The sequence below is a fragment of the Acyrthosiphon pisum genome, chromosome A2 (assembly GCF_005508785.2).
Source record: "Acyrthosiphon pisum isolate AL4f chromosome A2, pea_aphid_22Mar2018_4r6ur, whole genome shotgun sequence".
Lineage (NCBI taxonomy): Eukaryota > Metazoa > Arthropoda > Insecta > Hemiptera > Aphididae > Acyrthosiphon > Acyrthosiphon pisum.
This window is the reverse complement of record NC_042495.1, coordinates 90424568-90439778: the sequence shown is the minus strand read 5'-3', so window position 1 is coordinate 90439778 and position 15211 is coordinate 90424568. Positions and strand designations below refer to the sequence as shown.

Genomic DNA, 15211 nt, shown 5'->3' with positions numbered 1-15211 from the left:
CAATCTAGAGTGTTGTTAATACATTTTCCGTCCGTCTCTTCTACTCTCCGCCTCCGCCATTCAGAAGAATGTTTGTATATATAGGTGAATAAATGACTACTGCAAACCAGTAGACACAGTGACAGAACAGAAAGTTACCAAAGTCTTTTTTAAACCCCAACAGAGTCATTAGAAAAGACGCCCTCTCCCTACCACCCTGAAACGAGTTCCCTCGTATTTTTACGCGGTAACCAGGGTGACCGGATATGGGGCGACGGCGGAGCGGGGAGATCGATAAAAGGGTCGGGAAAGCCGATTTTGCGCATCTGCCCCGTGGCTGCCTTTCCATCCACTCAGACCGTCGCCGAGCCACAAAGACGTCACATTACATGTAAGTTATTATATTATTATTGTTATTATATTTTAATACGAATGCGTACATTTAATGGTCCTTAACATTATTTTTAAGTCAGACATATTTCCGTCGCTTTTCAACGAATAAATAGGTAGCACTATTACATTATTGCACGAATCGTTATCAGTCTTAGATATAAAAACAACAAACAACAATGGACACCAACAGTAACACTGTCGAAACACCATGCAGTTATATTTCATTTTAGTTATTTTCAATAGGTTAACCTATGCCTGATATTATTTAGTACTAACTTATTATCATAATCAACGATTTTAAACCATTCAGAGCAATTAATACAATAATCCTGTTACGAAGTAGGTATTGATCTATTAAATATTTCTCCAAGTATGAATGTAAAATGTTTAATATATTTATAAATAACACAAAGTATTAAGTAGGTAGGTACTAATGCTAAACTGAATAACTAACAACCCATTTGTTCCGTTTTATGGAGTTGAACATTTCAAAAATGTATTTTAGTATGATGTAGTTAAGAATAACTGTTTAGTGTTAGATGCCTATTTTTATGTAAAATATAAGTTATTTTCTTACAAAAGTATTATATCTACCTAATATTTTTGTAGTTTAGTATTATTATTGTTCGTTTTGATAAATTTTTTCTGAATAATAAATTTATATATAAGATATTATAATATAATTTATGTAGGTACCTCCTAATCAATACCTTATCATCTATAATAATTATTTTAAATTATGTTTACTATAATTGTAATAATATTGTAGAATATTTTTTATCATTACTTATTATTAAATATTTGTCCTATTATTTATTTATTTAAACCTTCCAATCTAATTTTTTTACAAAATTAAAGAGTTTTTATTTCATAATTAATATAGGTTAAGAAACAAAAATGTATAAATCATTTAATGATTAGGTATACAGAATGATATTCATTTTAATACTTTAAAAAATATGAATGATGATGTATGATATTTATATTTGATAGGTAAAAAATTATTTCTATAATATAATTGACCAAAAATGAGGGGGTAACTATTTTGTAATAATTTATAATTGATACATTTCATTTTAAAAGTTATTGCCTGGATGACCCTTTTGTCATTCCTATTTCCTAGATCAACTTTTGATTATAATAAAATTATTATTAATTATCATATCAATATTTATATAAATAGGTACTAATAATTACTGTTATTAATATTATAATACATTAATACGTACCTATCTATGGTATCAAATTAGTATGCAAACGCTCAAATATAATATGTTGTTATTGTGGTTATGATATTTATTATTTATACATAAAAACATAATAACGATTTGTAAGTACTTGTTTTCTTGAGATTTGTTTTAATTTTGATACGAAGTTTTATATATAGATATAATCTAAATTCTCCACTAACAACTGTCAATAATCAATAAATGTATTTTTATGTTTGGTAATTAGCCTTAAATAATTGTAAATTGTAATGTTATAATAGACTGACATAATATTCATAGTCACAACTCACAAGTTTACAGCATTCTAATGGTATTATTTATTTTGTATAGGTTTTTTGATGATTTTAATATCAATATTTAATTAAATTAATTACACCAATTTACATGATTATAACTAAACTATATTGGGTAGGTAATCTAAGTTAAATGGTTATACCACATTAAATTGTATACTTAGTGCGGGCTACTATATTATTATACATTAATAAAAGTATTTTTTTTGTGAAATTAAATACTATGATTTTGGTTATGATGAATTATGAAATGTACAGATTTAATTAATTGCCAGTACCTATGTAGAAATTAGAAAACTATAATAATAACGGTTTTTTTTCTAATTAAACGAATCCAAATTGTAAATACATACACGATACACTTCAATCTCTAAAACTTTTTGGCATTAAATGTTTATTATTTTTTTTTCGTTGTTACTTTTCAAAATGACGTCACCAATGTACAATAGTAATCAAAAACTGTCAATCATCTCCCCCACTGTAAGCCGATCGATTGTTTCACCCTCGCAACCTCATTTTTCAATAGTCATTTCGGTAGATAGTACACAATATTATTAGACATATATGTGTAATTTCCGTTTTAAGAAATGTGCTCCGAAGGGAAACACAATTTCAAAATGATGTAGAGTCTATACATTGTAGACTGTCACGGCAAGTTGATAAATAGAGTTTCACATCAACCACTACTTCAAAAATGCCTAAAGCAACCGTTTGATATAATGGAATTTACCATCTTTGTGGTATAGTGTATTATGACTACAGTCTACAAGCAAAACTAAAATATTTTTCCAACGTTCTATTTCAGACTTATTGAAAATTATTCCATGCATTTCCAAAATTGTAAAATAAACCCACAACCTAAGGGAGAATATAGTAATAGACTATATGAAATATAAAAATATATATTTTATTTTAAAAGTTAATAGAGTTGGAATATTTTTTTGCCACATGAATATAAATATGGTTTTGACATAAAATAAATGATAAAAGTTGAACGAATTCACGGTTAAAATAGAACAACGGAAAGAATTATGACAACATTTTAAATTATTATTCATTGTTATTCCTCTATCGTACAACAAATGAATTACGATAGATATATAAAAATATATCATTTTTGCACTCGAATCGGCCTGAAAAAACGTTAATGTAATAAAACTATTTTAAATGCTATGCCGGTACTTACCTACCTATATTGCTCGAGTTTTTCTTTTTCCACAAGGAATTAATTACTAACTTCGTTCGTCTATTATTAACAGAACACGCCGCGTCATCATGAAGATTTACTTGATCGGATCAGGCCTGTGCGTGGCCACGGTGGCCGCTTGCATGGACGCGACCGGCCGCGAGTGCGGAGATCTAGGGCCGCCGCCGTCTATACTGGACATGCCACCACCTCCGATGCCGTCGTTTTTAGCAGCCGTCTTGAATGATCAGTCGGGCAGCAACGAATCGAACTCACCGAACAAGGAGATGTTGATGGAAACCAATGAACTGGAACCTGGCAAACCCTGCAAAGCCATGTGCGATACCGATCAAGGGGTGGGATTTATCGAGTTGCCGCAACAAGGTACATAATATATTATATTTATGCGACGTGTGACGTGCACGTGACACTCGCCCTGAACAATTTTTAGGATTTGATTTCTATATAGTAATATATATTATTATGTTTGGTTTTAAATATTATTTTGAAACGTAGTCGTATTGTTATTATTTCCGATTTCGTATATCTATGCACAAAACGTATACCGTCTTTGGTAATCGGTATGATACCACTTTCTTTTTGTCTACCATCGAGGTGGCCAAAAAGTACCTACAAGAATTTTTAAATATTAATCTCGATAAGTCAGTCAACGATGTACAGTGTACACTCACACAAACTATAACGAAAACTCTTTCCAGGACCTATTATCGAGACGTACTCCTGGTGGATGCTGCTGTCCACGTGCTTGCTCGGAGTGATGCTGATCGGAACAGTTATACTAGTGGTAGTCGTCCGGCTGAGAGAGTGAGTACTACAAAATAATATGCGTTATTGTGTTTGACACTTGACTAAACGCGTGTTGACGAGATCGAAATAGATTTATCTTAGTATAATCCATATATTATGTACGTACACAAATTATACTGCCAGTACAAAAACCAAAAGAACATATTTTTTACAATATAATCGTGTACTACACTATAGTTTTAATTTGTATTACTTATTTATTATTCTTATTAATTTACGATGCTAGTGCATTATTTATTATCATTTCAAATAATACCTATAATATGCCTATATATCGATTCGTTTTTAGACATTATTACCATTATTACCTAAAATAGACCCGAGCTCAACGAACAATAATGGCTGTATTCTATACACTTAAACATCCTTTTATTTGGGTACAATAATAATTAATAGCACTATATAACACGCGATTCGAGACAATCTCAAATACGTATACTCAATAGTTACTTATAATTTTTGAACAAAAATGTATCATCACATAGGTGAGGTTAGGTTACCTAATCCAATCTAACCTATACAATATACACACATTATCGACATACCATTCATTCTTTGGTTAAGGATAATAATATAAGCTAATTTTAAAATGATCGATGAGACATACCGAATATACCAATATGCGTTTTGTCCGCAGTAAGAAACGTTGGAGCAAATCGGACTTCAGCCCGGAGCCGAAAAAGAGCCCGCCACTGTACGACACGATCGACATATCGCCGAAGACGTTTTGGGCCACGCTGTCGCCCACTGGCAACATCGACACGACCGCGGCCACGACCCGGCGACCCGTGCACCACCATCCGCAGACGATCGCCAACCCGAACTTCGAGAACGGCGCCTACTATCCGTACGAGCAGCAACACGAATACCAGCAGATCACCACCATCCGCCGCGCCATGCCCGAGTACCAGACCATCAGACCACACGTGTCGTCGCCCACGCGCATCGAGCATCCCAACATGCCGCCGCTGAACCTGTACAGATCGATTCGCCGGATTTCGGATCTGGAATCGCCGTGATCCGCCCCGGTGAACGGCGGCGGTCACGCGGTCGCCGACGATCGTTATAATATCGATCAATACGATATCGTGCGCGCGCTACGAGTGTAATAATAATAATAATAATAATAATAATAATAATAACGATACAGTAAAACCTCTCTAAGACGGAATCGCCTGGGACCGTCCAATTTTACAATTTTTTCCGACTTGACGGGGTTCGCGTTCACATTGTGTATCAATTGAATCGAGACCAAAGAAATTGTCCGCGTCGCCGGGGTTTCCGTCTTACTGAAGTTACTGTTTTACTGCATTTTAGAAATCCCGCCGGAGGCCACCGACGATATTAATAATATTATTATGTAAATGTAATGATATATTATTATTATTCCGTTAACGCATTTTGGTGACAGTCGCCGTTTCCCAAAGCCGTCGCCGAACCGAGACGTCTCTGGTGTCGTCCAAAATTTTATTAAAGTCGCGGAAGTCGTCGTATTCACATTATAATATAATATTATAGGTACGTCATGACGTAGATAATATATTATAACATGATATTATGCTCCGGTTACCCCGAATCTTGTTTATTTGACAATTATTACGTGTGCGATAGGTTACCTGTACATTTGACAGAAGAAAATGCAATTCCTTGACGCTCTACTCGCGTACCGTCGTTATATTTATAGAGTATATATGATATTTTATAGGCAAAATGTAGTACATAATGTGCATGATATTATACACTCGCTGTATAATATTATTATGTATAGATAAGGCTTACTTATATATCGCGTGAATCTAAATGCATCTCGCTACATCCCCCCCAAAACTCGAATAGTTATTTTTTTTTTTTCTTATATTTTATCAACAAACTTTTCTGTTTTCGACGAATTCAATCGTTCGGAATGATCACTCGGCACGGTAAACATGACAATAAGAAGAAACGCATTGCAAGATACATAAATCAGCATACGCCTTATTGTGCCGTGTTCAAAATTGAACGACGTTATTTTTTTTTAGTTTTACACACCAGTAACTCCCATTATAATATAATACTTTATACGACGTAGGGTGGAATGTAAACACCGAAATTGATGTTTCATTTTCGAACAGTGTTCGGCTTAATACGTCTTTGCGAATTCGCATGGTAAAAAATTACCTTAACATTTCGTAACCAATGGTGGTTTTTTGTTTTTTTTTGTTCTTTTCAAGTTTCAATATTGATGTTGCGACCAAACCGTCTAGTCCTTAAATTAAGCACCTACTTTTAGTCGAACAATTATTATAAGCCACTACTACAATGGCCCAATTTAATAACCGTTGACCTGTTGTATACACTTTATGATGGAAAACAGCCGGGGAGATTTATCGTATAGAATGTAGCTGTGAACTAAGATTTCGAATAGGTACCTACGACGCTCCCTAACCTACCTGCAATGACTGAAATATTTTTTTATACAGATTGTCAATACTTTAACGTGCTTATGGTTTTCACCCAAGTTATCTAAGACATTATTTCATATTATATTATTATTTAAGAATGTCACTTGTAATTTTTGTTTTAATTATGTATGCTATAATCTAGCTGTTATATTGTTTTTGTTGATGTTTTATTCGTTTATTTGTTTGTTTATTTTTTTCGTAAATTATATTATCGTGTATAAATTTTGATATACTTAAAATGAAAACTAATAGTTTTATACGCATAAGATTAAATTGTATGTACCTAGATGAATGCAATAAAAAGCATTAATACTCAGTAAAGTATATCTGTGTTGGTCTAAAGTAAAAAACTAAAAAAAAAAACGGCAAATGTTTGAAACGACCGCGTCGGCTGTGAAATACGAAATTATTATGAAATAAAGCTTATTCCGTGCTAAAAAAAATAAACGCGTGTGGATGAGATGCCTATCGTTTACGTTACGAGTTATTTTTATATATTTCTCCTACGAGTGCGGTGTACCACGTCGTCGGAAACATTAATACATTATTGTATATAATATAATAATATAACAATATTCGTGTTACACCCGCGGAATCGAATGCAAATCGTCAATTTCGTAACCGTGTATTCGTTATTATACGCGGGTAAATTGGCAAGGGTTCTTCCCACAAAGGGCGCCAACGTCTATAAATAGAAACTATCCTACGACAGATACTACTCACTATAGACTAAGCCACACACACATCGGTTACAGACGCACGCAGTTGTCTGCTGACGTGCGTAAAGTGAACACCCGACAATATAAAATGAATACACAAAAACGCGATACCGTCCCATCACTGCACGAAACGGATTCGTGACGTTATTCCACGTCGTAGTCTGTTTCATTGCGAAATAATATTAATAGGTAATACATTGCATATAGGTATTCGTTTGCGGAGCCCGCCCCCGCGACATGAACATACTCTTCCGGAAGAATTTCCAGGCGGAAGGCTCCTCCAAGGAGAGGAGCTATTCCAGTGGCCTGGGCAGGAGGACGCCCAGCGGCAACACCAATGCACTGGGAACCGTGCGGAGGACCAGGGAATCCAGGTTAGCAGCTGTTGACCGTAATCGATAAGGATTATTATTATATTTTATGGTTACCGTCCCACGTTCCCAACGATTCACCCCTCGACATTACAATAGTATATTAACACATCTGTCCGTTAGGGTGTTGAAACCGGTTTTTCACGACCCTGCGAGAGGATTAGAGACAAATTAGGCGTGAAGTAAATTGAATAATAAGCAAAAATTATTAAGTGACGAGATAATAATTACAACAATGATTACTCAATATTTGACCTTCCTATGAATACGCAACAATAATAATTATCATTATAAAAATACTATTCTTTATTATCGGTCATCACACATCTTCAGTACTTTTAGATTCGATTTATTAGATAGACAATAAATTGTATACGAGTTGAGTAAATACTAATTACCTACATCAGGTTAAGTATCTAAATAATAAAATAATTTGTGTCGATTTTTACAAATATGTAAAAACCTATAGTATAATTCCGATTTGTTAATCTAGTAAAGGAGTCAATCAATTTAAAATGCTATAAGTACTACCTATATACACTTAATATAGTTAATAATACCTATACAATATATTATATTCTCAACAATAAATAATAAGAAATAATAATTTGCATTAATGACGAAACAATTAATCCAATAAGTCGCAAATTTCCCACCGAAAATTAAGTCTTAACGTCAACTAGGGCCTGTACCAGTAGTTAAAAAATTAAATACCTATATAGGTATTTCTGTTTTAAATGTTTAACATTTAAATGTAAATGCGCAGCTATTTCATAATATACATAAAAATTGTGTTTCTCATTTTCTCCTCGGCAAAGCCACATAACAGTTCAATGATCTTACATTTGAATTTATTACGGTGTTTTCACACTTTTATGTATTTAAAATGCAAATATTAGCTCACGTTCGTATCAGCCATCAGGTATATTATATCTCGATCTTGGTTGGATAATATTTAAAATTAAATGAATGGAAGTTAATTTTAATTATGATTAATCTAACTATACAAAATTTCTATCTCGTCGTAAATAATAAGGTAGGTATGAATTACTTTTTTAGGATCCCATTTGATATTTTAATTTTGAAGTTATGAGCATTTTAAAATGTGCAGCAAACATACAGTTCTAAAATGGTCATAACTTGTTTTAAAATTTAAATTTAAAAAAGACTATTCGGGATACTAAATAATGTTATTAGCCTTAAATTTAATGTCAATCCACTTAATATTAATAAGATAACAGAGACACAGAGTAAAAATGATTATTTTGAACGTAAAATTTGTTGTATGTTATGGCGTTATCGTTATACATTAGTAAGAGAGAGACGAGACACGAGCGGCTACGACCACGACATCCTTTTTAAACATTATATACTTATAAAAATAGATATATATTTAACAATGTGCAATTTAAAACTATTAAAAATACTATAATATGCAAATATTGAGTTTAAACTTATAGCCCCCCCTCCATCCCTTCAAATGGGTCTAGGGACGCCCCTGACCGGACTTGATGTGTTTTTCAACTGTCCGTCCGCGTCCAAGCTGATGTTGTGACAATACAGGTGTTCAATGATGATCGACTCGGATCATACTTGTCCGTTTAGGACCCACATACTCCTGGGTCACGCAAACTTCCCACAGGAGTTTGAAGACTTCGTCGGGCCACCTTTGCTGGCACAACCCAAACCCACCTCGGCCGTCCCACTCATACGGTGGATCCGGAGGAAACAATCCACGGGGAAGGCCGAGACGATCGTCACCAACACGCCACAATTCACAAACGCCACTGGGACCAGTGCGAGCGCAGGTAGCAGCTCGGTCAACAACAATCCAATTGACAAGGTTCGGCGTTTGTTTATTATATTTAAGAGGATGCCAGCAAGCCATTTTATAAAAACGGTTTTCAAGCGATAAAGCACCACTCGAACTGCAGTTATTAATTTATACACGATATACGTTCATATATTTTGCTTGTTTTTCATTATAAATATATAGAAAATGTTATCGTTAAATTATATACATAATTGTATGTGTACTTAATACTTATTAATAATATCAGAAAAATAAAACGCAAAATATAATATTCTACTATGATACTTTTCCGATTCATAACTTTATACTATATATATAATATGATTGTCCTGCATTCGCATTTCGCAGTACGGAGTCGATAATATGGCTTAAATATATTTCTCTCAAAATTTAATATCACTCATTCAAACTACAGTATAAACAATTTTTCGAAACATTTTGTACATTACAATTATTATAATGTAAAATTATAATAAACTGTTGATATAACATGAATGTTAGTGATTTTTTTTATTGCGATGGCACAAAATATTAATCAATTTGTGATTTCCAATTATCTTTTACTCATGCTTATAAATAATATTAAGGAAAAAATAATCAATTCATGCTACTGGAAAGCTTCTCCAAGCTTATACAACGATTTATATACAGTATAATATATTCGACTCGATTTTCTAATAAAATAACTCCGACGTTATAATTTGCATAATCAAATGGCGGTCCGTCGCAAAAAAAATAAACAGTCGTTATGGCTCCTATAAGTATACTTATACCTACTAAAACGGTGGTTCAATAAGCGAACGTCTGCCCTGTATTTTCCTTATACTCGTCTAGATTATGATGGTAATTTTCGTTTCCTTTATTTTCTCATTCTTTTATCAAAATAGAAATATTATACATTCGCGTTCATGGTTATTATTTTGTACGCAAAAAAAAAATGTCCGTCTACAAATTACCACTTTCAGAATTGCAGAGGTCGCCATGGTTCGTATTCTACACTAAATAATCCCACTGGTACAAACGGTCATAGTACGCTCCATGTCAGAAAAGTCGATTCGGCGAGTATTGCCAACATGGACAAAGATTGTTTCATCATACCAATCGCTTATTTGGACCGATTCCTACCCGACGGGGTCAACGTACGTGCAGCTTTGCTTATAAATTATAAGTAATTCAACGGCAATTTAAATATGTTGTCACTTATGGCTTATATGCTATTCTAGCTCCCCACGACGCCAAGTCCAAACAAAACCAATGCTCTAAATATGGTCGAAGTAGACGATCCGAAAACTTGCCTCATGTTTCACATGATGACCACGTTGGAACCGATCGATCCTGTTTTAGAATCTCCTTTGTCGGATCCAATGGCCAGACAAACGGCAGCTGCTTGTGCCCTGCTTACAGAAATAGCAGCAACAAAAGTAGCTTCGGAGGGCATGTTGCTGGCAAATTTAGAAAAAGACGGTAATACTTATTCACTTAGACAGTCAACTAAAAATGTCTTAATTTATTCATACACAAAAAGTGTATACGCACAGATGTTCTTGTATAATCCTTATTAATTACTCTCTATTTCTTTCAGAAATCGTCCATAAAATAGTCGAAACTCAATATTTTTCATGTTTGAACAAATAATATAAATTCATAGTTTTTTTTTTCAAGAAACTACCAATTATATTTTTTTAAACTTTTTATCTTATCCTATATATTTAAAAGAATTGTTGAGCTATTAAATTACTTAAAGCTATATGTATATTAATATTAATTTTGTTTCTTTTGTTGTCTTACGTGTTTCTATTTACAATGTTTCGACAGACCAATCTTTAATAAATAAAATATTTAGTAGATAGGTATTCGTATTGCTATAGAACAGTGATAAAATATACACAATATATTTACCTATAAGTCTTTGTAAATATAATATATAATATTATAATTTAGAATCTTATATTGGTACCTATTATCTACTTGGGGATTTAATAGGTACATTCAATTGAAAAACAAAAAACACAATATACCAATAGGTAGTAATATTATTGTACATAATAATTATTATATACATAAAGTAGGTACCTACTACCTACCTATATTTTCATCATGCGTTTCTTGCCTATTATTTTAGGATATAGATTAAAACTCGAATATGCATAAATGTATTTACCGTACCTACTAGGTATATAATACGTAATTATGTTAAATTAAATAAACAATATTAATATTATTATGCTAATTAGTAATTTAACGTTGTTTATTCTCGACCCAGCCGTGTTCCCGTTCATTACATATTACGTGCTGAATAAGTCTTCGGTGTCCAATCCCCGTGAAGTGGCTGTGAACGTTCGGAACACGACTCTGAAAAAATTCGACCCTCGGGTCATCAAGCACACCACCGATCACACGTTCGACTTGTTCACCGAAGTGGCCAACATCGTGTGCCCACCGATGAGCCAGTCGAAGAGGCCTAGGGGCACGCACACCGCTTACATCATATCGGTGTACAAAGTATTCGACGGCGACGACAGTGAAAAGTTCGAGAAACACTGGCTTTATTGGACAGGTATTATACCAATACCTTATATTAATATGTAATATCGTATAATTATAATAATTATAAATAATAATAAAATAAAATTGTATCCGCGTCTACCTAACATTTGAGTGTGGGGATAATTTTGATTTAAGAGGATGTCAGCGCAATGTTTGTTTTCTTTCTCTATCCCACGCACAATCATAATACACAAAACGTATTTATACAAATTCATTTTTTTTATGTTTTTGAGTAATCTTGGAGTATAAAATCACCCGTTACAAAAATTATAGAGAATAATATTTTTGAGGGTATGATACATTACCATTATTGTCTCGAAACAATTTAAAATTATAAAAAAAACTTTTTATGTTGAAAGTCGAATACAAAGTCAAATATTAATAAAATATAAAACCGATATGTCAAATCCTCAAACTTATTATTCTCTATAATGTTTGTAATAGGTGATTTTACTGAGAGATTACTCAAAATACATAAAATACTATAATTGTAGGTGAACGCATTTTAGCTATGTATCGCGTGGGTCTGCAGAGAGAGAAAACAAAATATATTGCGCTGACAACCTCTTAAGGGGATTGGAAGCGATGATTTTCTGTCTTTGTCTAACACACTTGGAACGTAGGAATTTAGACGAGTTTTCATTCAAACGATTGATCTAGTGAAGTGATAAGAATTTTAAAAACAAATTTGACTCTATTATCATGTCTACGTGAGATCGACTTTTCCACATTTTAAATTTTATCCCCCTAAATCCTAAAAAAAATCGTACTAAAAAAGGAAATAGAATATTTAAATTTTTGGAGGAATTAAAATCATAAAATCAAAAATCTGGGAAAGTTGATTTCAAATTGACTTGGTGACAAATTCAAATCTGTTTTTAGAATTCGTATCGCTTCATTATATCAATCGGTACATTCATTGTTGTAATGATAACTCGTTGAAATTCCTATGTTCCACGTGTGTAAGACAAAGACAGAAAATCACCGCTTCTAATCCTCTTAAGAGGACGATACACGGATATTTGTTGTCTCCATCTTACATGTGACTATATATAACATCGCTAATTTACGCTCAGCAAATCACGTTTAACTCAATTAGTTTAAAAATTACAGCCAATCGACCTATTATGAAACTTGATAATAAGAACATTATCTGTGTTTGTATGTGGGATTTTTACGATAGTTCAATTTTTTTAGTAAATTATGCGTATATAATATAGCGTAAATTTATACAAGCTACAACCTACAGGTATCGTAAAAAACCCACATACAAACACAGATAATGTTCTTACCATCAAGTTTCATAATAGATCAATCCACTCCAATGTTTAAGCTAACGGTGCTAAATGCTTTCTCCTGAGCGTAAATTTGGTATGTTACGCTGCACTTGTGAGACGAAAACAACAAATGGTCGTGTAGCGTCCTCTTAAAATATTGTTGACCGTGTGTGTTTGAATGCCCGAACGACGTGTTTCAGGCGCACGCATGATCTACAATTATTTACCGAAATCTGCCGGTTTGAGGAGGATAACGTTACACAAGTCGCAATCGAACGGCGACAAACAGTACGTGCTTATGTGCGAATGTGCCAATTTACTACAAGACTTCACATCCGTAGCCAAGTTACTGCCGGCGCTCAAGGCTAGACTGTGCGGTTGCACTGGAGTGTACCGATCTATATTCATAATTTAATATTTAAATATAAAATAATTTGTATTGTTATAATATGCTGGTACCTAAGGGCGCCCATAGGGTAATATTCAGGGGGGTTCGGGGGGTGGTACAAAATTAAACTATATTACAAAACCTATTTATAGCATATTTATAATAGGTTGGTATTTCTTAAAAGTCATGGTGGTGGAGAAGTCCTATGCAGGATTTTTGAATGTCGGGAAGCTTGAAAATAAACTTCAATTTTATTTTTATTTTTATTTTGTCACTATTGAAAGTATTTAATCACTATTGAAAGTGATAAGTAATAAGCAAATAAGTGCAATATAAATTCAAAGCATATACATCATTTTTTTTTTTTGGTTACTTTATTATTTTCTAGGGGGACATGCCCCGCTTGCTCTCCCACCAATGGGCGCCCTTGCTGATACCGCAATATAACCTACCTGTGCGTACATATTGACAAATATCGTCGCGGTAATACCTAATAACGCAAGCATAATCATAGCAAAGACGACCAGCGTGGGTAATTAAACAAGATTTTCCAATAAGTACTCCAAAATGTATACGATATAAAGTCCTAATACATAAATAATTATATAAGTATTATTATTATTATTATTATTATTATACGATGTACGTATAACTTGTGTACAAATTAAACGATTATTGTATTTTATAAATGAGATTTTTAATTATTATCAAATTATTTTACACATATATTACTCGAGTTGACACTAATAATATTAGTACATATTATAGTACCTATCACCTACCTACACAGATCAAACTGACTCAATTTTCCGACAGTCAACTCGGCGACGACTATCGGAAAATTGGTAGGTCGTTTTGGACATAGAATATTCGTACGGTCGTTAAAAATCAGGATTTCTTAAACTATAAAAAAAAACAACCGTTAAGTATCTACACGTTAGATAAAGTAAGTACTACAGATATTTTAGGGAGACGTATTATCTAATTTACACAGCAATGACATGTCGATAGGTAACGATGATTAAAGATATTGTATGGGTTTCATAAAACCTAGTGCAACTACAACGATCAGCTATTATTACCACGTTACCACAATTTTGTTATAATGGAAAGAAAGAATTGAAAAAATTGAAAAAATACATCATGAATCTAATAATTTAACACCTCTTCAGTGTTGGGAAATATCTAGATAAGTTATCTAGATAAAAATTATTTATCTTTTATCTTATCTAGATAATTTTCTACTCAGTTATCTTTATCTTCATCTAGATAAAATTCTAGTTATCTATGAGTACTTATCTAGATAATTTATTTAAATGAACTAAAAAAAAATTTGAAAATTTAAAATATTTTTATTATTTTATTTTTTCTATTTTTCATCTATTACATAGAAAACACGTTTAGTAATATGCATTATAATACCATGATTTTAATATTTATTAATATTCATTGTTAGTCTGGAGTTTTACATCGTAAACAATGATGAAACCCAAAAATAGAAATATGTAATGGGCATGTTAGTAGGTAAGATTGTAAGAACAACTAATAACAGCAAAAGCAAAAACATCTATCCCTGCTACCCGCCGGCCACCATGAATGATGATGGTCTCATTAGCTGATACCCGTTTTATAGAATTGTGTAAAAAGTATGAAAAATAATTATTGTTTTATGCCGACAAAAATAAAATAACATTCATGGATATTGGACTCATAAGCATAATAATATTATAATAATATTAATTTATAA

The 15211-nt window shown here is 32.8% G+C and overlaps 2 protein-coding genes across 4 annotated transcripts; both read left to right on the top strand.

The window, feature by feature from the left end:
- Positions 1 to 230: 230 nt before the first annotated feature.
- LOC100165386 lies at positions 231 to 6792 on the top strand. Its single transcript, XM_001948504.5, has 4 exons — positions 231 to 370; positions 3154 to 3464; positions 3800 to 3905; positions 4546 to 6792. The coding sequence occupies exons 1-4, from the start codon at positions 246 to 248 to the stop codon at positions 4925 to 4927; spliced, it is 924 nt and encodes a 307-aa protein (XP_001948539.2). The 5' UTR covers positions 231 to 245; the 3' UTR covers positions 4928 to 6792.
- Positions 6793 to 7063: 271 nt separating this feature from the next.
- On the top strand, positions 7064 to 14149 carry LOC100167420. 3 transcript variants are annotated; one of them, XM_029490782.1, is made up of 6 exons: positions 7064 to 7442; positions 9045 to 9282; positions 10218 to 10391; positions 10476 to 10716; positions 11516 to 11809; positions 13277 to 14149. In XM_029490782.1, exons 1-6 carry the CDS (start codon positions 7306 to 7308, stop codon positions 13489 to 13491), a joined length of 1299 nt encoding a protein of 432 aa, XP_029346642.1. In that variant the 5' UTR covers positions 7064 to 7305; the 3' UTR covers positions 13492 to 14149. The 3 variants fall into 3 exon arrangements, with proteins under 3 accessions (XP_029346642.1, XP_008179413.1, XP_029346644.1); XM_008181191.3 differs by having other exon boundaries at positions 7065 to 7442; positions 9003 to 9282; XM_029490784.1 differs by having other exon boundaries at positions 7367 to 7442; positions 8900 to 9282.
- Positions 14150 to 15211: the final 1062 nt, after the last annotated feature.

Excerpts from the sequence above, each read along its gene's own strand:
- LOC100165386 (XM_001948504.5), top strand. The coding sequence starts at position 246 with ATGGGGCGACGGCGGAGCGGGGAGATCGATAAAAGGGTCGGGAAAGCC. Across the intron at positions 371-3,153 it reads ACAAAGACGTCACATTACAT|AACACGCCGCGTCATCATGA; the intron begins GTAAGTTATTAT and ends TATTATTAACAG. Across the intron at positions 3,906-4,545 it reads GTAGTCGTCCGGCTGAGAGA|TAAGAAACGTTGGAGCAAAT; the intron begins GTGAGTACTACA and ends TTTTGTCCGCAG.
- LOC100167420 (XM_008181191.3), top strand. The coding sequence starts at position 7,306 with ATGAACATACTCTTCCGGAAGAATTTCCAGGCGGAAGGCTCCTCCAAG. Across the intron at positions 10,717-11,515 it reads GGCAAATTTAGAAAAAGACG|CCGTGTTCCCGTTCATTACA; the intron begins GTAATACTTATT and ends TTCTCGACCCAG. Across the intron at positions 11,810-13,276 it reads ACACTGGCTTTATTGGACAG|GCGCACGCATGATCTACAAT; the intron begins GTATTATACCAA and ends GACGTGTTTCAG.